The sequence below is a fragment of the Micropterus dolomieu genome, linkage group LG05 (assembly GCF_021292245.1).
Source record: "Micropterus dolomieu isolate WLL.071019.BEF.003 ecotype Adirondacks linkage group LG05, ASM2129224v1, whole genome shotgun sequence".
Lineage (NCBI taxonomy): Eukaryota > Metazoa > Chordata > Actinopteri > Centrarchiformes > Centrarchidae > Micropterus > Micropterus dolomieu.
The window spans coordinates 26,062,989-26,089,033 of record NC_060154.1 but is presented as its reverse complement, the minus strand read 5'-3'; the positions used below and the strand labels follow the sequence as shown (position 1 = coordinate 26,089,033).

The following is a 26,045-nucleotide window of genomic DNA, read 5'->3' as shown; positions in this document are numbered from 1 at the left end:
AGACCCTGCAAGCTCGATGACAGGCAGCATCAACTTCTAAATCCTTCAGTTGCAGTGGAAAGTCCTTTCTCATCCACTTACAGTCTCAGTCTGTCCTCTTTATGCCTCATTAACCTTAAATGCACACCATGACTGTAGTTTAAGTGGTATTCATGTAAAGCCTTTGGGTGATTTAAAAAAGCATTGAATGATTTTCTTTGGACACATCATGGCAGCAGGGCAACCTGTAAACAAATATCTGACATACCATCATTGTATAAAGTTGATATGGCTAACATGTTAGCAAACCGTTGCCTATTTATGCATAAAGCAGTACGCAGCTATGTTAGCAATCATTTGAAGTCATTATAATCTAAGTCCAATCCTGACTCTCCTTTTAGCCCTGATCTGGTCTCCACAAACTCCTGAGAAAAAATATCTGACTCTTTAATGGCTTTAATGCTCCACCATGTTCACTAGCTAGTCGCTAACTTTGCCTGCCTGCTGTTTGCAGTTTGGCAGTACACTGTGTCTGTCAGGGCTTTTTTCCCTTAGCTGCCTGTTGTGTCTGGGAATTACCGTGATGACAGCAGTGGGAATGAACCAAACAGTAAAGCTTTTGCCGTCCAAGCCAAACACTGAGATGAAAGATGCTAAAACGCTACATAAAGCTGAGGGAAGTTGCATAGGTTTGTCACTATGAGCACCACTTTCTAATTTAAAAGTATTGATAACAGCAGCTTTAAAGCCAGACAGTTACTTAAAGCTAACTCTATCTAACCAGTAAGAGAAATGAGGAACTTAGTAAGCCTGTTACACAGCACAGCATTAAAGTGTCAACTTTTTTGCCTTAACTGGTGAACACATCACCATGGAGATGACTGTTGTTATCTGTGGGCTCATTCAGCCAAATTTCATTGGACAGCCAGATTTCAAAGGGACCAATAAAGACGAGCGATAATGTGTGTTTCTTTGTGAGTGTGAATGATATATCTGTGTATGTTCGTGCTCGGCTGTCCATAGCCATGTTGCAAGTGGGTAAGAAAAATGGAAGCTGCTCCTAGCAAGAAAGGGTTTTCTAGTGATTCCTCTCCGGAGGTCAGACGATGCATGATCCTTCATGCACGCGGGCAGGAGAGGATCTGTAGATGTGCACATCAAAGGTGGGCGTCAGAACTCTGTTTTTGTTTCATTTTTCTTTTATCTGGTGATCAGTTGCTCCCTCTCTCTCTCTCTCTATGATCTGAGGCCTTTTTTACCTTATATAGAAAACACTCCAGTCCACTCAGAGCACGCCTTCACATGAGCTGAGGCTTGGAGGACGCTCCCAGGAGTACTGCCTGTCCCTTCCCATAACACGGGCATTAGGATAAACTAGGCACAGGGGGCCAGTAAAAGGGGAAAGAGGGCATCTACAAAAGGCAGAGAACTGGAGGGATCAGCAGGGAGAGTGGAATTTCTTCATTACTTTCTCCAACTTCTTAAGCTCTGCTCCGCATTATCTTTGTGCTCAAAGAAAGTTGCCACGCTTGTCTGACCTCCCTGACTTTTCGTGGCTTTGTGTATCGTTCACACATTAACCCAAATGTGTAAACCACCACTTAGGCCACTGTACGTTTATATCTATCAACCACACGGCATTTGTTGACAAACAGCTAAATTCTTGTAAAACGCACACTGTGTTATAATGAATTCCTTGGTTCGGGATTTAACGCTGACTGAGCAGGGGCTGCGCCGCCCAGCAGCAGTCCAACCGCAGATTTCTGCAGTACTTGCCCAGCCAAAGGGCAAACCCTGACTTAGAGGAGACCACAATGCTGATAGAATCCATGTCACAACATTGAGCTATTCTCACTTTCGACATCGTTCAAGATGTTCAGCTCTGAAAGCCTTCAGAGACGGGCAGTTTTACAAACAACAGAGGCCACAAAGCAACAAATGGTCTCTCTCTGAGGCAGGGATGAGCAGAGTTTACCCTCAGAGTGGGTTGTGGTTCAGTTTGAACCGTGTTGATGTAAGCCTTTCCCCAGATGGTTTCTGTTTTATCCAAGTCCACGTCCGGCCAGGGAAACAAAGATCTGACCTTTCCCTATTGATTTCTTCGATCACAGACTATTCCAGTTGTTACTGGAACGGAGACAACACTGGGACAGTGCTGCAGCCAGGAACCAGCACAATCACACCATCAGTGTGTCCTGTTGCATCATGTCCCTTTAAAACAAATCCACATGTCCCCCCCGCCCCTCCATCATTTTACTGTGACTACTTTCAACGAGTGAGGTATAAGACTTCATTTGTGCAGTCTCACAAATCCATTTGAGATAATAACATTAATCGCAGACAACTGAATCCCCAAAATAGCAGCATTCAAAAACTCACACAGTGACTTACCAATCTTCTGAACTAGCACCATTACATGAAACGTTTCTATATCCAACACTGAAGAATGACAGATCAGACCTGTTTAAGGCCCGGTGACAACCACATAGGAGAATAGTTGTTAAAGGTCTGAAAACATCCAAAGTGCTTGCTTCATTTATTATTTCCCTCCCCAAATTACAAGCAGCTTTATAGTCTAGAAGAGCTTCTTTGTTGCTGAAGAATCGGGTTTGTATTTGGGTGAAAGAGCTAGGTCCAAGAAAATTGGTCCTTATGGATTGACTCATATGGATTGATTATATGCTAGCCTGTAGAAAGCTGTATATACACTGCACAAACAGTTATGATGCAGTCCATTATGTTTTCATATTATAGTAAAAGGTATGTAGGCTAGGACGTGAGAACCTGGTATTTCCAGTTTGAGGGAATACCTGCAGGAGTTTTGGCATGTTTATGTTTGTGTGTCTGGGTATGCCTGTGTATTTTTTATGCTCAAGTGGAAGCTTACAGACCATCTGTGTGGTGAAATGTTGTTTATTTTTGTGTGTTTTACCGTAGAGGTGTGAAAAACATATCAACAAAAACTATGCAGGCAGTTTAGCAAGTGGATTTTATCAAACATGCTGGAAGCTCCATAGTAGCATTCAAGTTGACAGAACAGATGATTTATATACCCAATATAGTAAATACTATAATTAAGTACATGGGGGGAAAAGCGGCATTACATTGCTTTTTCATGACAAATGCATGCATACACCGGTGAACCAGGCTATTCAATGACCCCAGCTGATGTAACTAAATATAAAAATCATATTCGAGGCAGGACATCACCGTGGTCAGCATTTAATCACTTTCATGTAAACTTTGGAACTTCACATGGACAAGGCACGCACATTTGAATTGCCCTCAGGCTAAAGTCAACCCTGCTCTCTTTGAGAGAGCTGCCCCTCGCTCTGTTTCTAGGTTGTAAGGGATTACGTGAATTCTTCAACACTATGAGGTTACTAAAGAAACAGATTAGGGTTATGTTCATCAATTAGGGCATATTTTCTCAACAAGCTCATGCTGGCCATTCTCCGCAGCTCTCGTGTTTCCAACTCACATACAACTTCCCAGAAAGTACCTCAGAAGTGGACACGCTCTGCCAAGAGACTATGAAGTCACCGTGGGCCTTACCTTGTCTGACATGCTCACATTACATAACCAAAAGCCGGAGTACAACTCACATGACATCAGCCCGGATGTGCAGTGGAGTTTAAACATCCAAACAACACGGTGCTCTTCTTCTGATCTCGGTGCGAAATGTCAGCAGGTTATCAATAACAAGCTGACAGTTCATTATCAGCTGATTGATTGCCTACAACAGATTAATGGTGTGAGATTACGTTTGCTGCACTTAAAGGCCCATTTGACTGAGAGGAAAACCAAAAGGAATGCTTTATTGGTTATTTTAACAAGATCATATTGATTATATTTGAAACCGGCAAAACCAAGATGAGATTGCAGCTCCACACATGCACATTTTCAGTTTTACTTGGAGGCTGCATGACTCCAGCTTTACGCAAGTTCAAATAAAACCCACTCTGAATAGGTAATCACACTCTCCCTGGGGTACAAATACAGTATCATCTCCGCATGCTGCTATTGGCCTGAAGTGCGTGGTCTGTTAGCCAATGGCATTGCTCTGCATTGTTACTGTGTGTGTTCAGTGCTCCTCGTCCCTCTGCTGTGGGGGGGAGCAGGGGAGGGGGGTTGCTCAAAACAGAGCCGACCTCAATACTGAGGCCAACCAAGCAAGATGATTTCATTGTCTTCTCCTTTCATTGCCCTTCCCCATTCAGCAACATAATTTGTTAAGTAAACATCCTCGATAGCAGCACATCACATGAGCACTCTCACTACTAAGCTGACTCCCTCGTGTCCATCTGTCCGCATATACTGAAGAGCACACACACAGCGAGCACCATAAACTGAGCTCACATAAAAAACATTTTTCCTCACACCTCTTTGTCTAATAAAAGATCTTTCCTCTCTTTCTAAAACAAACCGCTATGCAAAGACTAGCATTAGCGTATCTCGTTTCGTCTATTTGTAGTTACACCTTCATTATCTGCATCTCTCAGCACAAATGCTGGGGCCAGTATAAATACAAGCAGGCAGCTTTAGCTCAACATGCCTGGCAACCCAGCTCTGAGCTTTGCTCTCTCCAGTCCAGATATCAAGTGAATCCTGACCGGAGATTCCTTCTGTCCTCTCCCCGCAGAAAATCTCCTGCAACTTGTCAGAGAGAGAAACCTTATAGACTAAACTAAAGGCCGGTTCTTTAAAGTAGCAGCTAGGGCAATCTGGGTACAATTACACCCACCTTCATTTCAAAATGAGTGTTTTTAACGGACAGCTGTAATTTTGACTGACCTTCCAGCTCGGTATGATTGCTAACGTCAGCTTTTATCCTATTGAGTGTTTATCCACTGTAAAATCTAGTGTTTAAACTCACTTGGACGTATCTTGTTATCGTTTTGCCCTAGTTTTTTCTGTATTGTGTTCCACGCCCTTAAATTCAAATGTGTAAAATATATTAATATAGCTGCAACAGACACATTTCAATCCATCCATGAAATATGACCCAGTGACTACTGTACTGTAAACTGTGACATTTGTCACCATTTTCTGTCATTTTATTGTCCAAACAGTTCTGGATTAATCCAGAAAATAATCTTTGGTTGAAGCCCTAATTGAGCCAATTCAATTTATTCTGCAGGGATGTAATATTTTGCAAACACTCTCATATCCTGGCAATCACAATTTAAAATTCAGACTGTGTATTCTTAAGGTCTCGTAAAACACTTTTCTTTTTGCTACAACATGGTTTTGTGTGGGCAAAATGAGGCCAAGTGACTTCAAATTTTCCATTCCATCTGTAACTCCAGGCTTGGTTTACACAAGTGGCAACTACAGTATGTCGCTTCAGACTCTGGTGAAAGGGTGGTTTAAGAAAGGATCTACCAAACCCACGGATCAGACTTCTTTCAAATGTAGTAGAGGGAGAAAAGTGTATATGGGGTTGGTATGTCGGGGGGGTTAATAGATGTCCTTTCTCCACATGTGAAAGACCCCAGACTCAGCAGCCGCCACTCAGTAATGCGTGACCACCAACCTTTCCCATTAGATGAGCTTTTATCTTGTGAAAGGACTCTGGTTTGTTTGCGTGGTTGGTTTGGTCATCAAGCCCCTAAACAGTATCTAGGAGCTCTTAACTTCACTAATCAATTCACTGTAAATCAAACTCCAATTCCTTAGCTTCCGAGAGACATAATATTGTCAAACGTTCATAAATTGGCTTCCTGATGTCTCAGATCTTCACACTCCGCCAACAACACAAGAATAACTGCAAAAACAGTAAATATTTCATAACTGGCAAACCCCTCCGTCTCTCCTCGGCTCCTTGACTGTTCTGTGTTAGCCTTCTTGTGTGGTCAGGAGGCTGCTCAAGAGAGCTGCAGGAATGCGAGCGAAGAGGAAAGCCAACAATGCTTTTAGAGTCACCAAAATCTTGTACACAAGCCACTTGTGTAATTCCTGTGGTTCTGTGTGTGTGCAGAATAAGCTCCCTTTGAAGAAGAGGCACAATAAGATAAGGGATTTTAATTGGCACAGTCACTTCACAAGGCTGGGTCAAGCCCTTGTGAGAGGAGAAATAGAAAAAGAAAGGACGGACTGCACTGAACAAAATGGGTTAGCGAACTTAAACATTCAGCCAAAAGTATAAATATATTTTTTCCACTTTTTTGACTGAGCTAAAGAGACATCCCATGTCCAGAAAATGAATGGCTTAGAAAGTGTGGGAATGATCCTGGGAAGTGACTGTGATTAGTCTGGCTCCACTGGGCATGATATCACAGCAGGGTGAACCTGGCTCAACAGGAACACTCGCAGAGAGACAAGGAAGACGCAGCGAGAGAGAGAGAGAGATGAGGAGAGAAGGGCTGTTCATGAGAAAGAGAGACAGAGCGAGGGGGAAGCCGAAGGAACATGCATGGTAATTTGGTCTCCACAGTCTGACAGTGATTTCTAAGATGGTAATCACATCAACTTTGTAGCTGAAGCAGAGTGACATCACTATGAGCTGCAAGTTTATCCCGCCCTGGCAGGCCCCAAAAGAAATCCAATAGTAACAAATGAGTCTGTGGGTCCAAAGCTTCACTGCAACTCTGCAGACCTAGCAGGTCATAACATCACTGCATACAGTGTGTTAATTCAAACACTTGAGAAATAAATCATTTAATATAAAATAATTGTTCAACTTTTTGTAAAAATACACTTATTCGCTTTCTTGCTGAGTCAATTGAGAAGATTGATACTACTCTCATGTCTGAATGCTAAATATTAAGCTAGAGTCCAGAGACTGTTAGCTTAGCTTAGCACAAAGACTGGAAACAGCGAGAGACAGCTAGTCTGGATCTGTCCAAAGATAACAACATTTGCGTAACAGCCCCTCTAAAGCTCACTAATGAACACATTATATCTAATTTGTTTAAATCATACAAAAATCATAATATAACAACAACACATATTGTTTTAATGGGGGATTATATGTTGCAGCGGAGACTCCGGGAAGTTACGAAACATAATGTATAAATGAGTGAGCTTTACAGGTGTTTTACGCCGTATTTTGTTACTTTGGACAGAGCCAGGCTAACTAGCTGTTTCTGTGTTTCCTGTTTTTCTGCTAAGCTAACCTTTCTGGCTACTGGATGTAGCCTTATATTAACTACACATACATCCGAGTGGTATCAATCTTTCCATCTAACACTCTTCAAGAAAACAAGTAACGTTAAGCATATTTCCTAAAATGTCAAACAGTTCCTTCAAGCCTCACTGCTTATTTTAAGATTGCTGAAAGCTACTCAGCTGACAAAGAACCACTGCTTTCTTGAGCTCAGATGAGATGGACTGTCTCAGAAACGATGAATGATGATAACAGGTTTACTGTACTAGAATTCACAACTTTTAAGGTGCAGAAAATTTTTTTTAAATGAGCAGAAGTATTCAAAATGAATCCACGTACAAACAGGCCTGTGTGTGAGTGCAAGTTGGCAGATATTTGAATAAAAACACGTGATTAAAAGGCAGCTTGGGTCAGCGACATCGGCCCACAACACACCAGATGTCACTAGCGCCTATGTGGGAGGAGCTTGTGATTGAGACTGAATATTTATGAGAAGAAAGATCGCTTTTCTACACATGCTTTGTCTTTGCCCCAATAAGGGTCACCAGCAGTGACACCAAACTTCACAGGGACAGAAGTGTGTCACCAAACACGGGATCCCCTTTAACTACAAGATTAGGGGCGACCAGTGTCCCAGATAAAAGAGATCTGTCTGAGGTCAGGTACATACCCCATGTTTTTTGTCATTTATAGAAACAGCCCATTGTATTTCGCAATGTTGCTGCAGCTTGGTGATGTTACGCAATTGTTATGAACGTGGTGTCTCACTCCAGGAGGGTAAACAGGATGACACAAATTAGGAGAGAGTTCAAATGCTTGTTGTCCTTTGTATGCATCTAAATGAATACACAAGAAAATGTATCCTATGTACATCTATGATAATATTTGACTATAATAAAATTGCAAATATATATTGTATATAAATCTACTCAAAGTAACATCATTGTTTTCATCATACAATGCAAAAATGGGAGTACGGCAAGCTTCTGCAAAAAGTCTTTGAGCTGGTTTTGAGCTACAAGCACAAGTTTGTATGTATCTACTTTTTAAAGGAAATAAATATAGAGAGTTGGAAGTGGGGAGGACTGCAAGAGAATGACAGGTCAACACCTCCTGCAAGCGGAAATGGCTCTGGCCCTGAGTCCAAAAACACAGTGAGCAACAGGATAGATGGCCAGGTGGATGGTACAGAGTATCAGGCATCTGTAAGGCTGAGGTTAAATGTAGGGCTGCAGATGTTGCTGGCAAGTCGCTGCCTCAGGCCAATATGCAGTATGCTACTGCTCTCATCTGTTTTGTGAAAAGTCACATTCAATGTTTACTTACCATAAAGGGTTAAGAGTGTAATAACCTCTCCTTTCCTTACCATGAGTAACTCCGGGCATAAGGCCTTTAACCAGCCCTGATATCATATGTGTGTGTGTGTGTATGTTTGTGTGCATTTACAAAGAATGAGTGATCCTGGTCTAGACAGGTCCCTCTAGAGGCCCCCCTCATTTTTGTTTATGGAGGGAAATGAGGTCTCAATGGATTGTGGTTTAGGCTTGTCACTCTCTTTGGTGTGAAAACTGTGTAGTTGCGGTGTGATGTCTGACAAGAAAAATGAGCGAAGCGACAGAACCACACCTCCTGTTTCCCCTGTTACGCCATCAGCTCCTGTGACCTCACAGAAAGTAAAAGCCCAGATGGACAGGTCACATCTGTGCTCAGAGCAATGTATCCTCTGTGACCCCTATATTGCTTCACCCTGAGGGCTTTGGGAATGTCAGGACTGTAAGGTTATTCTCCCTTTTAGTTCTCCTCCCAATTCTGATTTTCTAGACTCGCACTGATGAGCGTGACCAACACAAGCCATGTGGTATGACAGGAGCAACGTAGACCTGTGAGCGACCAACTAATACACCCTCTGACGACAGATGACACAAACCCAAAAAACAAACAGTCCTACAGCTACTTATCTGGATGAATCCCACAGTGTCATAAAAAGCAGATTAAATAAAACATCATAATCCAGGGGATATGGGGAATATGCTAATTCATTGCAGTGACTCATTTGTTACACAGAAGCTTGATTTCAACCTACAAAAAATCAGATTTTTAAATAAGGATTCACACTGTACATGTGTGTCCATCCTCACATTTTCCTAAGTTATATGTGAAATTCCAGTGAAGGAGCGCTGACCTCCTTTTTGACATCTTATCATAAACTTTCTATCTCTTCCGAGGAACTGGTGAAAAGGTTCTTTGTGTTAGTGATCAGCACCCCTCCCATCCTTGCATGTCAACATAAGCAACACGGTAACAACACCAGCCACCAACAATCCACGCTGTCACCACTTGCAATTTAAATCCACTAAAACATCACAGCTAATGCACCACTAGTAAGTCATGTTCAGTTTGCTCCACTTACAGGACTGTCAACAGACGTCAAATGTGAGTCAAAAAATGGGAAAAAAGTTACTTTGACTGCATGAATCATGCTGCAGCTGCTAAGCAGAGCAATTTTTATTCGATCTTAAATAAGGGCCTATTGTGATACAGCAAATGAGACTATAAAACCTGCTGTAAACCCATTACCATCCCACAGTCAGCCAGAAAGTAATTTATCTTCAACGCCACCCATAAACCTGTACTATGTGTGACTCGGGATAATCAATGGATCCACATAATCCAAACATTCAAGTTTTACTGAGTTTACTGCTGCCATGGTAACAGACATACCAAGACAAGACACCTCCGGTTAGCTCGGACTGACCTCTGCTTTCAAACGTATGTGTAAAACTAGCAGAGGAAGCTGAACTGCACATGGAAGCACCTGACTGATGCTAAATACTGTTATTACAAATCAATTACTGGTGGACTTGTTGTTGTTCTATGGTTGTGTTCATAACCCATTACTGGCAAATTACTTAATAGGCCATATCTATTTTCATTTTGCAGTCATTAGTCATGACTTGAATGTTGTTTCAACTGTGTCAAGATCAAATTTTATTCGAACATGCTCAACACGCTTTGGTATGCTCAGACAGAGAGTTTCTGCGGGAGCCAAATGAAGTGTTTTTACAAAGCAAATAACTGTAATCTGCTCCACGGGCTGCACTAACAACTGAGAGGCAGATGTGTGCACTGATGTTGAGAACATGTTACCACAATTACTGAGTTGCATAGTCCTAGAGAGAGAATGATAGGCAGCATGATAACGCAGATTGCCAAACACTCCCTCTGCCCTCACTGAAAACAGACAGATCGCATTGTTGATGCCACTTCTCATCCTATGGCTCATTTCCACTTTACGCCTCAACCTCCACTTCCCCTCGGATCACTTTTGACATTGCAGCTTCTTTTATGAAGTCACTGGGATGACACCTGGTCCAAATGAAATTGCATTAAACTACAATGAGTGCGTATATTTTCACAATGGGTAGCCACAGTGGGATTCAAACCCCTGACCCTGGGTCAGTGCCATCACCAGTGAGCAACAAAGGCCCCTGTTGAACATATACATTTCACAGATAGAGAATGAGGAAGCAGCTGCCCAGTGCCTTTGAAAGAAGGAGCTCGGCATAGTTCGTACTTATGGCATGACTGGCTGCACATGACATCACCCGAAAGGCATGTTTCCCTGTGTATTGTTATTAGAAATGCATTGCTGTTTGTTGAGGACTGTCATGCCTCAAGCCTGTAACATCATAGAAGCACCGAGATGGGTTGAGTATGGATGGGAGAATGAATGACGGGCTAAATCCTGAATTAACTTCTGATTGTCACAGTTCAGCATGAAATCTGATTTGGCTTTGCATGTGGTGCAATATGATATGATCAAACAGTATTAAAAGCTTCAGTCAAGCATTTAGGCTAACTCCTAACATCTTGAAGAAATTTTATCCGACCATATTTTACAGTTAAACCTTATGTTTACTGGCTGCTATTAAGAATATCTTATTCTACGGACAAAACCATAGATCAGTAATGACAATGGAATGCTTGCGTTAATTATGATGTAGCCTGTATCGTTTATATTCAAGAGTCACCCTGAGACTATTTCACTCCCTCACATGAAGTCATAAATTAAAGGGTGCTTCACGGATGAGGAGGGTTTGACCAGAGAGGTAAATCACTCTTGGATACCTTACCCTTGGGTCATTCCCAACATCTCAGATTTCTTAAGTATTCTCGTGACAGAGGTCATGAAAACAAAAGCTGTGGGAAGAGGACCCAGTCAGGTGTTGTGTAGTAACTCAGTCTTCAAGCTAATGCCAGAATACACACAGTATCTGTACTCCATGATTACATAAATGGAGAGATTCATCCATTTCTTCTCCGCACCCTGATAAATAACCAAAAGCTGTGCTCGCTAAATAAGGCAGCCAAGACAGTCTGACTCAGCCTCTTACTTTAAACTCTTACTAGCTGCCCGACACGTCGTTAATAAGATCAGGATCAGTGCTCCTTTAACTTAGACCCCCTGAGGAGTAAGAACAGGAGGTGAGGTTGAAACATAAACCCGTATGTACACATGCACCTACGCCATAAACAAAAATATGGTTTAAATCCCTTAACTTCCTAGGTTGAAAGATCAATATCTACCGTCAAGATGCACAGCCTACTCAGCAAGACAGACATTCTCAGGGAGTTCAACCACACAAACGAAGGTTAAAAAGAAGCCCGTTCTTTCCTTCCCCTGCCTATAGAATACTGTATCTTCAGCACACTCTCCCATCATCGGAGTATTACGTTTCATTCTGGCAAACCTACACGTTGAGCATGCAGATCATTCTTTGGCAGATCACCAACATCAACAACAATTGACGAAATATAAAACACCAAATAGAGTGTGGGAATGTGTGCTTGATGTTGACAAGAACAATGCTTGACACAATGGCAGAAATTAAAAAAGTCAATCACCAACATTTCTGAACCTCTGTAAATGATTACTATTTTCTTGAATACATTCTTCTTACAACAAAAAGACACCATAAAAAGACGCAACAAAAGGCAGCACAAGTGGCATTGAAGGACAAATGGCATACAAAAAAGAAAAGCCTACAGAGCTGCAAGTGAGGCTTGACTCTCCAACTCACCCCCATAAACACGAGACAATTTGTGTTCTGTAAATACATCTCAGTCACTCTCAGTGACTTGGTCCAAGCCTGACAAAGCCTGTATATCTTATAATTCCTTAATGTGGATAAAACAACAGTGGTGCGATGCAAAGATCAGGGCAGTGTGCCCCTCCCTGTCCTCAGACTGTGTTTAAACCAAGAGATCAGACACATGTAATCTCCATTGTCCTGTCCCGGGTAGACGACAGGGTCCTACAATGGCCCACTTTAACAAGCAGGGCCATCTGCAGAGTCACAGATGGTCCCGGCAATGTCTCACAGGTTCCCCCATTTAGATAGCGGGTTAACCTGATATGAGCCAGTTTATTAAAATGAAAAATCCATACACTTTACAAACCCACACGCAGTGAGGGAAAGCAAAGAAAAGCAGAGAAACTGTTGCTGCTTTTGATAATCTGCCCCGGTATGCAGTATTATGTTTTTAAGTCCAGAATAACACAGCAGCTATTTTTCACGCCGTATCGACGCCAACATCACAGCTCTCCGTCTACAACCTGGAACCTCCTAAAACATGGCGCATATGCTTTTGATTACAATATGTTATTTTCATCTGTCAGAATGAAGCAAGACTTTGATCCACCTCTATGCGCTCCCTTTAGCACTACTGCACCTCTCTCACACACACACAAACACACACATTCAAAACACAGATTAGTACAGCTCCCCCACCTCAGGGTCCACCCTGTTCAAACTAACAGGAAGGTTCATTGGCTAAAAACACAAAACAAAACATTAAAAAAACAACGCCTTTATGACAGGAATGAATAGACAAGGTGATAAATGAGGCATTTCTGTCACAAGCTGGTGCCACCATGGCATTTAGTTTGAGAGTGAACAAACAGAGGGGCAATAAAGCAGGGAGTCAGATAGGGGCACACTTAATGGACACATGTAGTGAAAGAATTCAAATCAATGGCCATCAATGTATCCTGCCAAATGAGTTCAACCAGGACATTTCTTCCTTTAGGCAAAGTGCTGCCAAGGTAACTGTCCAGACCTTAAGTGAATGGAGAGACGTCCAACTGACAGCCTCATTCAAACAGGTCCCATGGTTGAGATCTCTGTTAATGATTGGCCGCCGGACGATGAAGCTGTCCGGCGTTTTCCCAGCATGGGAGCCGTGACCTTGACCTCCCGTTAAGGTGAAGACGGGAGGCTGGGAGACTCTGAGCTCTGATGGGCGAGTGTGGCCTGGCTTTGTGTCCCTCAATGGAGAGGTAATGAGTCACACAAAACTTCCCAGCAGTCAGCCAGCTGGCATGCAGCTCGCCTGCACAAAAGAGATCTGCGAGGGTAGGCCTTCGCCCCAACGCCGGCCTGTTTCAGCATGGCAGCCATTCAAGCCCTGCTTTCCATTTCATTTGCACATTTGCTTTTATGTCTGGATCTCAGTCAGACATGTGTCTCTGTGTGTGTGTGTGTGTGTGTGTGTGTATGGGTGTGTGCGTGTGTTTCTCTTTTCTAGAGAGATTGTCTCACTCACCTCCACTTTGCTCCTATTTACTGGCTGGCTTAAAACCTACAACCAAATGTGTGTTCGAATCACAAGCAGACAGTGTTGTCTGAAGTGTTACTACACTGAGGGCGCACTGAGATGTGACCGGTCAAGCCGCATTTGGAGGTAGGCAGAGACACATTTGACCACATAGTGTATGTAGCATGGTTTGAATGCAAATGCATCCCTGACTGCTTTGAAAAACAATAGTCAAATTGATAGTGTGTAAATAGCAGGACAAACCCCTTAAACACAGATGTATATGGGTGATTTGCCTATTCCAAAGCTCAGAATAGCTTGTACCTGAGCCAAGGTACCAAATAGCCAGAACAATCCAGCAACAATCTCTCTAGTTGTAAGACTGAGAGGAAATGTGCATTTTTTTATTCCGCTGTTTCCCCCAGGTAGACTCATACACACAATTTAGTAGCAATACATGCACCAGTGACAAACTGCATCCTAGAAATCAGGCTCAGACTTTACCTGCTGAGCGCCTAGTTAAAACCTCAGAAGTGCTTTTAGTTGGTAGGCAGGATCCTAATCTTATTATAAGATGTATAAAAGTGGTCTTGTAAAACACGAAACTCACACTGTATGGAAGTATTTGGGGATGTTAGGCCAAGCAATAGCATTCGAGAGTTGGAAAGAAAACACATTTCATATCTCAGTTTCCCATACAAGGAAAAGGTTACACACACACTGAAACACACACACACTGAAACACACACACACACACACATCCTGATGTCTGGTTACAGTTTAACATTATTCCTGGGAGTATTTCTGCAGGAGGAGGGAGTCTACATGAAGGTCCACACTTTTAATGAAAGACACCTTCCACAGCGCTATGGGCTCTGGGATGACGGCCAACAGATGGGGCTCCTAAACTAGTAACGACGCAGCAGCACCTTCAGGTACTTTCCCCCATGCACTGCGTCCAGCTACCATTTCAGATACAGCCTGAGGGAGGGAATACTCTCTTTAGATAAACTGATGTGAACAATCCGCAGCAGGCTGACCCTTCATTAGCTCTGTGATGTAACAGTGTCCAACAGCCCTCGCATTTCCCATAAATGACTCGTCATAAAAGGCTATTTCCAGGAACTATTTCTCCAGAGTCTGACAGCGAAAACAAGTCAAAACCACAACTGCGGTCACGAAAACTGTAAATCTTGGTCTTGATCTTGCTTAAGCCAAATCCATATCAAAATGTTATGAATGTGTGTACAAATACTGACACTCCCAAACGCACATGTGCCGGAAAACGAGCCTGCTAAAGCATATTTAGCAAATGTCTCCACTCTCCACAAGGTCATGTTTCAAAACTGAAAGCTTTGCCAGCTGTAATGAACTTTGGCATCGTTGTTATACACCTTGCGCGGTGGCATCAAAGGATTATTCAAATACTGACTCCCGTTTGAAGTCACCTTTGTTCTTTTTGGCTGCGTTTAGACTTTGGAATTTGCTGTTGATTCCTGTTTTTTGCTCTCGCCCACAGCATTCATAACTTTACAAAATAACGGAGGAGAGAAAGCTTTCCAGCCAATCTTCTTCCCATCCCATACTGTAGATTCTGTTTATCATTCTTACTCTAAAATGCAGCCCCTTCAGAATGATCAGTTTGTCCTCCACAGCATACAAAGCAAGCAACATTTTTAAAAACATGCCAGTAATGGTCTTGATATTATTGCTGCCCTTTAAAAGTGGAAAACCAGAAGAAAAGGCGCATTTGATTTATCTAACATTGTATAACTAAAAATGAAGCAAAAACTCTTACAGTAAGTTGCTCTGTAGTGGCTTGCTGCCCGATATAGAGTGGTTGCCAAGTCATACTGGGCAAATCATCACAAAGGCCCAACAGCAGCTATGATGGAGGATATGAAACTGGGTTTGTCCCAAATATCATTTCATTTGTTTTTCTTCCAGCCCCACCCTCCCAACGAGTTCAGTGTGGTGGACATACTGATCCCAAACTAAAGCTGTCGACTACTCGGCATCATTGAGACACATGAATGTTATCCCTCCTCATGAGTATTGATGAACTGTAATATTTCATGGCTTCTCAAGTGTACGGTTTCACAGTAAGACAAGGCCAGACAGTATCGGAGAGCCACAGTGTAAACAGGTGGAGCCGGAAGATTTAACCATTTCTGCACTTTCATTGTGGAAAGGCAACAATACAGCGTCTCATTCAATTCATGTTGTCAGTGCTTAGATGTCAGTGGAAGTTCCCTCCAAGTGAGAACTCCCCAGTGAGCTCTGAGAGCGCAATCTTTTTTTAGATTGGTAATTGGATCTTTCTTCAGGGTGAGAATACATTTCTTGAAAACATGTGGGATAGATTGATGGTAAGCTAGAATTTCCTGTTTCCTAATAATTAAATATTTAACGGTGAGAGCTGTGTGCAGCAGACTCTGTGGAAGTTTGATGTGCCATGAGCTCCGTATCAATGGCCACGATAAAAAATAAAAGGATTTACTTGGACATGAAATGAAGCCTGTTTCTCTTTCAGACTGAGTCAAGGGACATTTTATTACTCATCTGACTGAGCAAAGTCCAGCAAACCCAGAGAGCGGGGAACTCAGTCCCTGTTTCCCAAATGAAGCACTCTCAGTTACTAGAACTCACAGTGTAGAGATTTACATTAGTATTCAGAAACTGTTTCATATATTAACCCATAAAAATTTACCCAGAGGACAAGGCATCAATTGTGGGGTGATTGGTGGTCAGTAAGTGTTTAATTCATTGCTAACTAAAAATCAGAACATAATGGAATGCAGGTCATTCTTTCCTTCTTTTTTTTTTTTTTGCGAAGCACTTTTCTGCTGGGGTAGCAGGATGGTCCATCCCCAGTGGGGCTGCTGGGAGCGGGTCTGGCTGAATCTCAAAATACAAAACTGGGATACAGAGATGAGTGAGTGCAAGAGAGAGACCCAGTAGCTCAAAGAAAGCAGTCAGAGGAGAAGAACAAAGTATACAAAATGCCTGAGGGAGCGAGCAGGCACAGAAATTACTGGCAAGGATAAAAGATGAATCCGGATGGTGAGGAAGTATCCCAGAGGAGGAGGGTATAAAGGAGGGAGGAACAAAAGCCAGTGCAGGAGGGTGATCTTGCGTGTGCTTCGTAGCACAATGAGTGGAGAAGAGTAATCTGTGTGGAGGCCTCAGGTCACTCTCAGCGCCACAACTAGTGTTATCTGGAGCATTAAAATGATGCACATCTGGCATGAAAAATTCAATATGAAACAAATGAAAGAACAATCTGTCACGACAGAACTAAGTAGAATTACTTATCTGCTAATAAATGTTCAAAAATTAAATTCTTAATTTACCAGGTGAGATTTGGCATTTCCAGTCTTCGGAAAAGACTGTGAGGCTGCTCATTTGTGGAAAGGTGCTGAAGTGACGAGAAGCAGAGCACCAGAAATCTCTGTATCCAGGTCAGTGACGCTCGTTCACAAACACTCCACCAGCCTGCTACAGGGTGCCTTCCATCACTTGCACTAAAAGTGTAAATCAGTGTGACAAGTGAGGGCCCACAGGACGGTACAAACACAGCAGGAAGCAGATAAGACCATGAAGGGGGAGTCTGGCCTGAAATGGCAGTGGTATGACGAGAACAGAGGATGGCTTATTAGATCAGACAGCCATTTGCCACGAACAAGACAGAAAATATAAAATGGCTTTTTGGCTGAGGGTTCACCAATAATGATGTCTGTTCAAGTGGAAGTGGCGTTTCTGGTTCCTATGAGGCAAGAAGAGAGATGACATCAACATTAATCAAATCTTTAAAGTTTAAAGTAATGGTTTGACATTTTGAGAAATATTACTTTTTGCTGTCTTGCAAAAAGCTAGCAGCTTAGCACAAAGAATGGAAACGGAGGGAAGCAGCTAGCCTACAGTTCCTAAAGCCACGTACCAGCACCTATAAATCTCACTAATTCACACTTTATTTAGTATCTTGTTTAATTAATTCATTGTGGATATATGGGAGGTTATGTGCTGGACTATTTCTTGGCTGGGTGCGGTGACTTCCCTTGGACTAAGCAAGGCCAGCTGTCCCCCCCGGTTTCCAGTCTTTATGCTAAGCTAAAGTTAACTGTCCCCTGGCTGTAGCTTCAGTTTTATCGGTCAGACATGACAGTGGTATTGTTTTTCTCATCTAACTCTTAACAGGAAAGCTAATAAGCGTGTTTCCCAAAATGACAAACTATTCTTTTTAAATAACAGTCTCAAAACTCTAAACTCGTAGTAGTAGTAGCTAACAGGTTGCTTTAAATATTCTGTGCTATTGAAGGGGAAGAAATTAATTAAAATTGTAAAAATATTGCTGAATTGATTGTGCTTGGATCAGATACCAGTAATTTTATGTGAAGAGAAATCCAGCGTATCTAATGGCCTTATAGTCTGAACCGATGATACCACCGGTTACACACAACCCTCATATCCACTGTTGCTTTCTTTTTTGCATCACTTTGGTAATGGCGGGATGAATGATGAAAAGCCTCTTTCAACTTTAAAGACTCAACCTGGCTGATCCGCTGGCTCGTAGATGGAGGCGAGGTGAGGGGGGGTACACATTCCAGTCAAATCCCAGTCTAAACACCTGCATGACAAAGACTACAAATTCACAAGTGTTTCCTTCCTGTTAAAATACCAAGTAATTTTTAACTCATATTTTCCCCAGCACCCAGCATTTTACACCTTAGGTTTGTCTTAATGTCAGATGAGAATATCTGTTGAAAGTGTCCACTATAAAATTTAAATTTGCATACATAGTTCAGTTATACACTGTGAGTCAGTGCAACATATGGCTTCTTATTGGCAAAAGAAGTGACTTTTAAAGAGCACAGGAGGATTTACTTAATATAAAATTACTTTTATACAGCTCACTCTCAGTGTTTGAGATCCTTTATCTCTAACTTCCTACTAATCACTCTCACAGATAGCGAGCCAACTATTAATGCAAAGTAAGAAAAGGAGAATTTAACTTGACTGCTTATCTCCTCTTCCTGAGAAGATCCCGAGATGTGTCTTAAGATTTCTGTAAGAATAATTCCATTGCGTAATATTTAATTCTGTCTTTGTGACGGTGGTGGCCTGGGAGGAGGGGCTGTGGAGGAGCACAAAAGCAGGGAGGGAGATCATATCATTTAAAGACAGTGAGTTTGGAGAGGAAAACCACGCAGGTGGCCTGAAATGCTTCCGGCTAGTAGTGGCAAGACAAAGACCAGCCGACAATAGTTTTATAGCTCTGTAAGCAGTCAATATTTTGCCAGGTTGCCAGGGAAAAGAATGTGGTAAGGTGCTGCAAACTGCATGCTGCAGTAAAGCTAGTTTAACTTGAAGTCAGATGTGTATTTATTTGATCTTTGGGGAAAATCTTGTAGTCTCAGCTACAGTCTTAGGAATAACAGTTACATGTATGTTCAGAGAGAAGGCTGAGCAGATGTTATCTCTTCTGAATGAATAGGGGTGAGGTCACACTGATCTTTAATCTGTGAGTGCAATTATACACAGTGCTTCCAATAAATAGTTTTTCATACAAGAACACCATTTCAAATCAAATCAGGTACCAGGCACCACAGGTCATAACGACAAAACACATCACGCCTGTATGAGAGTTGTTCATGTGTAGTTCAAGTGTTCAGTGCCTAAAAAGTATAGTAGATGTTGTTGCAGATGTAAGGGTTGATTTAAAGCTGTAAGAACTCACAGAAATGGGAGGAAGTAAAGGACAAAAAAATATCCTAAACTAGCCACGCTGTTCACAACTCAGTCCTTCTCCAGCCATGAGTGACAACCTGAACGGAAGACTTTGCTTAAGTTATTGAGTTGACTCTGACAGTTTAATCATCCCGGGCCATGGACTGGGTTTTGCCGGTCCGCTGACCTGTAGTTATTCAGTATCATGTCAAACGTTAAATCCACTCTAATTGGCCGGTCAAGTCTTTAGAGGCAGAGTGATAAGCAAGAAGGAGGCGGCTGTGTTTGTTCTTTTGTGTTTTGGAGGGGTGTGTGTAGAGGGGGTTTTCGAGGTCAGCAGGCTTTTGAGGTCAGTGGGTAGATGACTTTGCCCCCCTACCTCCTCTACAGGACAGGCTTGAATTGTCCTGCTAGTGCCTCAGACCCACACTCAAGAGCTCGACGCAGAGTAATGAGTGCTGCGGAATGTTTTTTAATAAGTGTGAGTGTGTGCACGAGAGACACATACACACCTCGGGGCAAGGAGATAGCTTATCGTGGCTCCCAATTTCTGCAGTAGAAGAAACAATCCACTCTCGACAACAACAAACTCGAGCTTAACTTCCCCTGAAGGAAGCTGACGTTACAAAAACAAGAATCTTTCACACATTCCAGATAAGCGGCTCGAAACACACTTAACACAAATGTTGTCTATACACCTGAAAATACACAGAAGGCCAGTAGAGGGATTTTTAGGTGAGCGTATAGACCCACTCGGAAGCACTTGTTCTCATGGAGGGTCCCACCGCAGGAATGTAAAGTGTAATCACTCACACATTTCCCTCAAGCAAAGCAATGAAAAAAAAAACTTAATTTTAACAAAACGTCTCCTTTCATAAACAAACACAGCCCCAACCCCTAACTCCAGTTTCTCCCCCATCTCCCCTAATCACACCAGCCACCCAGGCCAATTTAGGGAACGTGTGTGGGGTGCAAGGTCCCAGAAGTGCAAGCGAGCACTGTGGTTTCCTGGTCACTGGCTTTTTGGAATGCTTGACTTGACAGAACGGTTCAGCAGAAACCACTTCAATCACAGGCCAAGCAATCCACCGGGGGCTGAGGTGCTGAGACGCACACATACTTAATTGAGCCTAGTGAAGGGGAAACCTTCAGTTCAGGCCGCACGTCTCATTTCAATGTCAAATCACTCTGGTATAAAAATAATATGCTGACAATGAAGTGTTTATACCATCTTATCAAGTTACAATGCGGAATACTTAACAAAGGCATTGGTTTGTTCATAGTTTGGTACTTTGTTCATTCTCTGGTCCATAAAAAAAGTCAGAACGCTGAATATAAGCTGCGAGGAAGTAGAAACAAATGGGTGGAATACATGACATCAGCTTTAAGACAGTAGAATGAATACAACAGGGCACGGCATCTTGGCTGTCTTTGCTTTCTCAGAGTCTGTCTGGAAGGAGAGAGAAGGTGCAGGAATAAATGAGCAAGTCTTTGAAATGGGCTCTATAATTAGCAGGGGTACTATGTCAACGGCAGGTTGTCTAGACCTGCAGAAAAATGCCTACGGTTCTGATAATAAAAGAGAAAGAAAGAGTAGAGGCTCTTGATCCTGTTTTAAACTGTGATCCAAGATTCACGGATGAATTAATTATCTTTGCGTGAAGTCTTTGTTCGCTTTATGGAAAGAGATTGAGTCTTTCCACATCTGTTCCTACCTCATACATTTAACTCAACTACTTGATAAAGAAAAACAGGATCACTAGAGAGACCACTACTGATGAAATATGGGTTCACTCACTGACATTCCTACATTATCTGAAGCTCTATCGTGAATCCCAACATCTATTGCTATTGACCTCGGATGGATGATGCATTGACTCGCTGTTACAGCGTCACTTAGTAAATCAAAGTCCCAGTAATGGCTGGACTGGGTCAATGAAATGCAGAAGGGAAGGACTGTCAGTAGGCTAATGTGGTTTCCTGGCCTAAGCTGCTCTAGTGGAGTTTATAGTGGCATAGATGATGTGCTACTACCGTCCACAGACACTTTCATTCCAGGCCACGAGGTTCACAGAGCGGCATGAGCGTCACAGCGCTGAAGTGGAAGACCTGGAGTGAAATCAAGAGATGGAAGGATGGTAGCTGCAGAGCATAAATACATGGTGCTCAATCTTACTCAAGGGGTTGTTTAAGCATGCGGAAAAGTAGCACAGTGGAAAGCCTAGAGCGCCTACAAGCACAGTAGTAGAAATTGTAACTGCTGCAGGCGCTTGTCTTTTCTTAAAGGTTACATAACATGCAGTATGTGTCGTTCAGACCTTTGAGCTGGCTGCACTTGACAATTGCAAATGCACAACTAGAATTTTAAAGCAAACTTAATTAGTCAGATGGTTAAATAATGTTTAATTTAAGAGTAAAATTTATTTATTTAACTAGAAGGGAATTATGGATTCTGCAGATGTTGTCACATTAGCAGCAATATACACGCAGCATGCTTATCTAAAAGATAAGATATTGATCCTGGCTGTTCTTTTATGTGCGGCCACTTGCAAACACTTTTTCGTGGTGTAGATTACTTTGAATTCAAATTTGTACGCACATAATTATCCTAATTATGAACAGGAGGGAAATAAAACCTTTTTTGTCACGATTTGTTCAAAGCGTTTTGTCAGTGAATTACAGTTGCACTGAAGGTTTATGTTTTAATACTACAACGATTACATATCTTATCACTTTCTTAACATAACACTTTAAAGTCCCGAGATTACCACATAAGACCATGCAGACAGTTTGCAACACTAATGCATTATGGATTTAACAAGATCCTGGTCTGACACACTGCCAGAAATGTAAGGCATCATTACTATCTTGTATGCTACTGTGTTTTACTCAGTGGATCTGTGCTTTCCTCTTTTTGGTATTGTGAAACAGTCTCTGGAGCGGTCTGTCCAAGGAATGTGGTAAAATGTGCCATGTGCTCTTGGACCAGAAAAGCCAGAGGGCCACTTGCCGCCACAAGTATTACATCTCCCCCTCCACACTGAGCCAGTGTAACTTAAAACCCAGCAGAGCTCTCTAACACAGGGCAGCACTGCAAGGCCCGGTCTGGCTGAGGAGCTCTTGACGGCAGTCAAACGCAGACATTGATGGGGTGTCACAGCAGAGCTGTCTAAACACAGGGCTGAGGGATACATACCAGGCTCCTGGTATGGATTTGGATAAACAGATTACGAAACAGAGACTCCTCATTCTTCATCTTTCCAGAAACATTTCATTTTAAGGTGTGTACTGTTTGTTTAATAAGGATACTTGGTATTATTTAGTTGGACTCCACTGTATAAATAGCCATGTCAATCATTCTTAGACATTAGAAGCATCACTTAAGTGTCTATATATGGACCTGCTGGTGTGCTCAGCACAGCTGGTGTTGATAGAGAATAAAATGCTCAATATGAGATGAAGCGAAAGTGAAAGAGAGACACTCCTAGCAAAACAAGTCGATCAAAATGTGTCAGCATCAGGCAGAGCATTTAAAAATATGCCCGCATGCAAATATTACCACAGAGGAAATCGGAAAACAGATCCTGTGATACCTTACCAATGAGTCAATATCTGATTTTGCATAATTCAATGTGGTATCTGTAGCTGTGTCCTTCAACAGTCGTCTTGAGGGCGGAGTCACAGCCAAGTCATAAAAGCCCACCCCCACCTACTGAGCCCTCAGTGCCTTGAACTGCTCAATTTACACTAATTGTCATTCAAATGAGAGGGGGGGTCTGTTGTTTAAGGTTGCCCCTGACACCATTAATATGAAAAGCACAATTTAGGAGTAATTAGGCTTTTCCAGGCAAAGGGGGTTATCTGGTTACCTAGCATAACAACATGAGGGAACTTAGACATGGGATGAATCAGACAGTAAATCATTTAACTTTAATATTGCATTTTGCTGTCAATTTTATACAGCTGCTTAAACACAAACTCAGCTGTGAGTACTGCATTCATACAATATGGCTCCAATTACAACACTGTTGTAACTTTTTATGACTGATTCTAAGAGATGGCTTAATAATAGGAGCTTCCCAAATGAACTGGCGCTGGTTATTTACAGAGAGCTGGAGTCAAAAGAAAACTATAATAGCCTCATAAGAAACTACATACTGTTTCACTTATAATCATCCATTCACATTCTGTTGCATCCCAGCACAGAGAGGAGGGTACTTGCAAATATGAACTGATGAAGCCTCTTAAGATCAGCTGTCTTCAAGACCAAACAGCAAATCCGGTCTTTGACTTACAACATCTAGATATGACCAAAATGACTCAGGAGCTGTACAGACAAATTACAAGTGGTCAGTTTATTGTGACTGCACTTAGAATCATGCATAACCAGTCTAGCCAGGAATGCTGGACAGACACTTTTGCCTCAAACAGGAGCTACAAACGCTGGCGGAAAAAAATCTCTGCATTAGGTTTAAGAAGGGTCAGGTCTGTTTTTTTGTTGAGGCAGGCAGCAGATAAATGCCTTTAGGCTAATCCTTTCACAGACCACAGGAAGCAGGGTTTGGGGAACATGCAAGAACTTGCTGAACCTAAACTAAAGGTTAGGTTCAGCAAGTTCTTGGTCACCACTGGGGTATGTCCAAGCTGGAGAAACCGTTCCGGGCTGGACTAATCTAGGGGCGCACAGGTTCCCTAAGTGCTTCCTGGAGAGTGGGTTCACACATAAATACAGACACACACACACACATACACACACACAAATATCACATCACCACCCAGTCAGTCAGGGAGGGACACAGAGACCAAAGGAGCCAGGCCATAGCCACATGCTGTGTTATCAGGGTAATGAATTCTTACTGGTGGCCAAGAAAGTTTATCCTAACTACACAAGAAGCAAAACGACAGTGAGGACAGCAGAGCATCATGTTTTAACTTAAAGCACCCACAATGTGCGTGTGTATAAACACACATGTGTATATAAATATACATTAGTGCTCAGCAGAAGTCATGTTTATATCTATATGAATTGCCACTTTTTCAAATATGAGTACAGCGCTTAGACACTCATTGGAGTTTTTAAATGGAAAATCCCTGCGAAGTCGCCTGTAAATTCACTTAAGTTATATTAAGCCATAACTCTGACCAGCATACTGCAGGCTAACTTACTGTTACTACTAGAGAGACAGCATGTCTATAGCACTGTAATAGCTGAGTGGCTACTAGCTGGGGACAGCCAGGCTGTCACACGCCCCTCAGCGTGGGAAGATATAAAAACAGCAGCGCGTGTTTCCCAAAAAGAACAAATTGCTAATGTTTACAAAAACAACGAAGGACATATTGCAACTAACATTAAAATAGTAAAATTGTTTTTATTTAAATGCCTGTCTTCCCGTGCGGGGGCGTCAACAATGACTTCCCTGCGACTTAATCGTACTTTCGTGTAGTTTTTAAGATAGCATTATACAACTTGTGGTAAACTTTGACAACTTTATTTATTTTTATCTATGTTATCGTTTTTGTAGAAATGCAGTCAAAGTGAAGCTGGTAAGTGAAAAGGGTGCCTCCTCGTGCCGCTTGCTTTCAGAGCCGCGCGCTGCTCGTGCGCAGGCAGCTCCAACGTGAAACAGATATTAACTGAGAATCAAGTACTCACGCACTGCCTCCTGTTTGGGGTCCAGCTCGGAGCAGGTTTGCTGAAGTTGGTTAATCTTGCTGTGCAGCCGCCTGACCCGCTGGTTGGTGGATGTAAGGTCGTTTTCCAGCTCCTGGAATATGGAGCAGGCATGTCTGGCCAGGTCCGACAGCTGCCGCAAGGTCCGAGATAGAGCCACATTACTGATACAGACCAGGTCCTCGAAAAGCAGACCCTCCTCGTTTGGGATTTGATACCTGCACAGCAACTGAGGTTCCACGACTCGTTTGGCAAATGGCATGTTGCTGCGGACCGGGGAATAAATCCAACAAAAGTGACCCAAGAGTGAGCACAGAGCAGTTCTCTCCCCTCGGCCCCTGATCCAGCTTCTCTGAATTCAGCTGCTGCTGAAGCCCCCCATCCTTTCATTTGTTAGAGAGGACTGTTGTGCTCCTGGCTGCTGCGCCGGGTCATCTGCTGCCCTAATGCTAGTGTGTTTTTCACTGCTCCAAAGTAGAGGTGGTTTTTAAAAAAAGACGGTAGTAAAATCTGGAGCGGAGTCGATGTTTTTACTGGATCGGGACTCCCTTGAGTTGCCGTGTTGGCTTCACAGCGCCCAGCAAAAATTACATTGGTGCTGAAACATTTTCAGAAGGGACACTGCATCCCAACAAAGGTCTTATGGGCATGCTAATGTCATATGATGTGAGAATGCCACAATAACGTGAGTTCAGGTCTCTGTTCGAATATCACACTGCTTTAAGGAGAAAAGGACAAAATCACTGAGTAAAAACTTAATTGATTTTAAAATAAACATTTTAACTATGACGAAATGTTCCCTGGCCTGTGTATGAATTATAATTCATCAAAACCCTCCCAGGTAATTGCACCTGTCAGTCAGTGACGATCCAAAGTGTATTTTCATTAATTTTATCTCTTGGGTTAAACTAGAACAGAAATGATTTGTTGATTAATTGATTATAGATATCGACAGAAATGCAA

At 42.4% G+C, this 26,045-nt stretch overlaps 2 protein-coding genes across 3 annotated transcripts in view; both read right to left on the bottom strand.

Moving 5' to 3' along the window:
* Window positions 1-25,518, bottom strand: part of nhsa (Nance-Horan syndrome a (congenital cataracts and dental anomalies)) — a 58,767-nt gene extending 33,249 nt beyond the window's left edge. The window contains exon 1 of one of the 2 annotated variants that reach the window (XM_046050187.1): window positions 25,065-25,518. In XM_046050187.1, coding sequence (XP_045906143.1) covers window positions 25,065-25,344 — 280 coding nt within the window. In that variant the 5' untranslated portion in view covers window positions 25,345-25,518. The remainder of the gene's footprint in view (window positions 1-25,064) is intronic. The other variant, XM_046050188.1, reaches the window with a different exon arrangement.
* The window catches only part of LOC123971410 (cytoplasmic FMR1-interacting protein 1 homolog), a 1,205,200-nt gene that overhangs the window by 329,209 nt on the left and 849,946 nt on the right, over window positions 1-26,045 (bottom strand). The gene's annotated exons all lie outside the window — the stretch shown is intronic.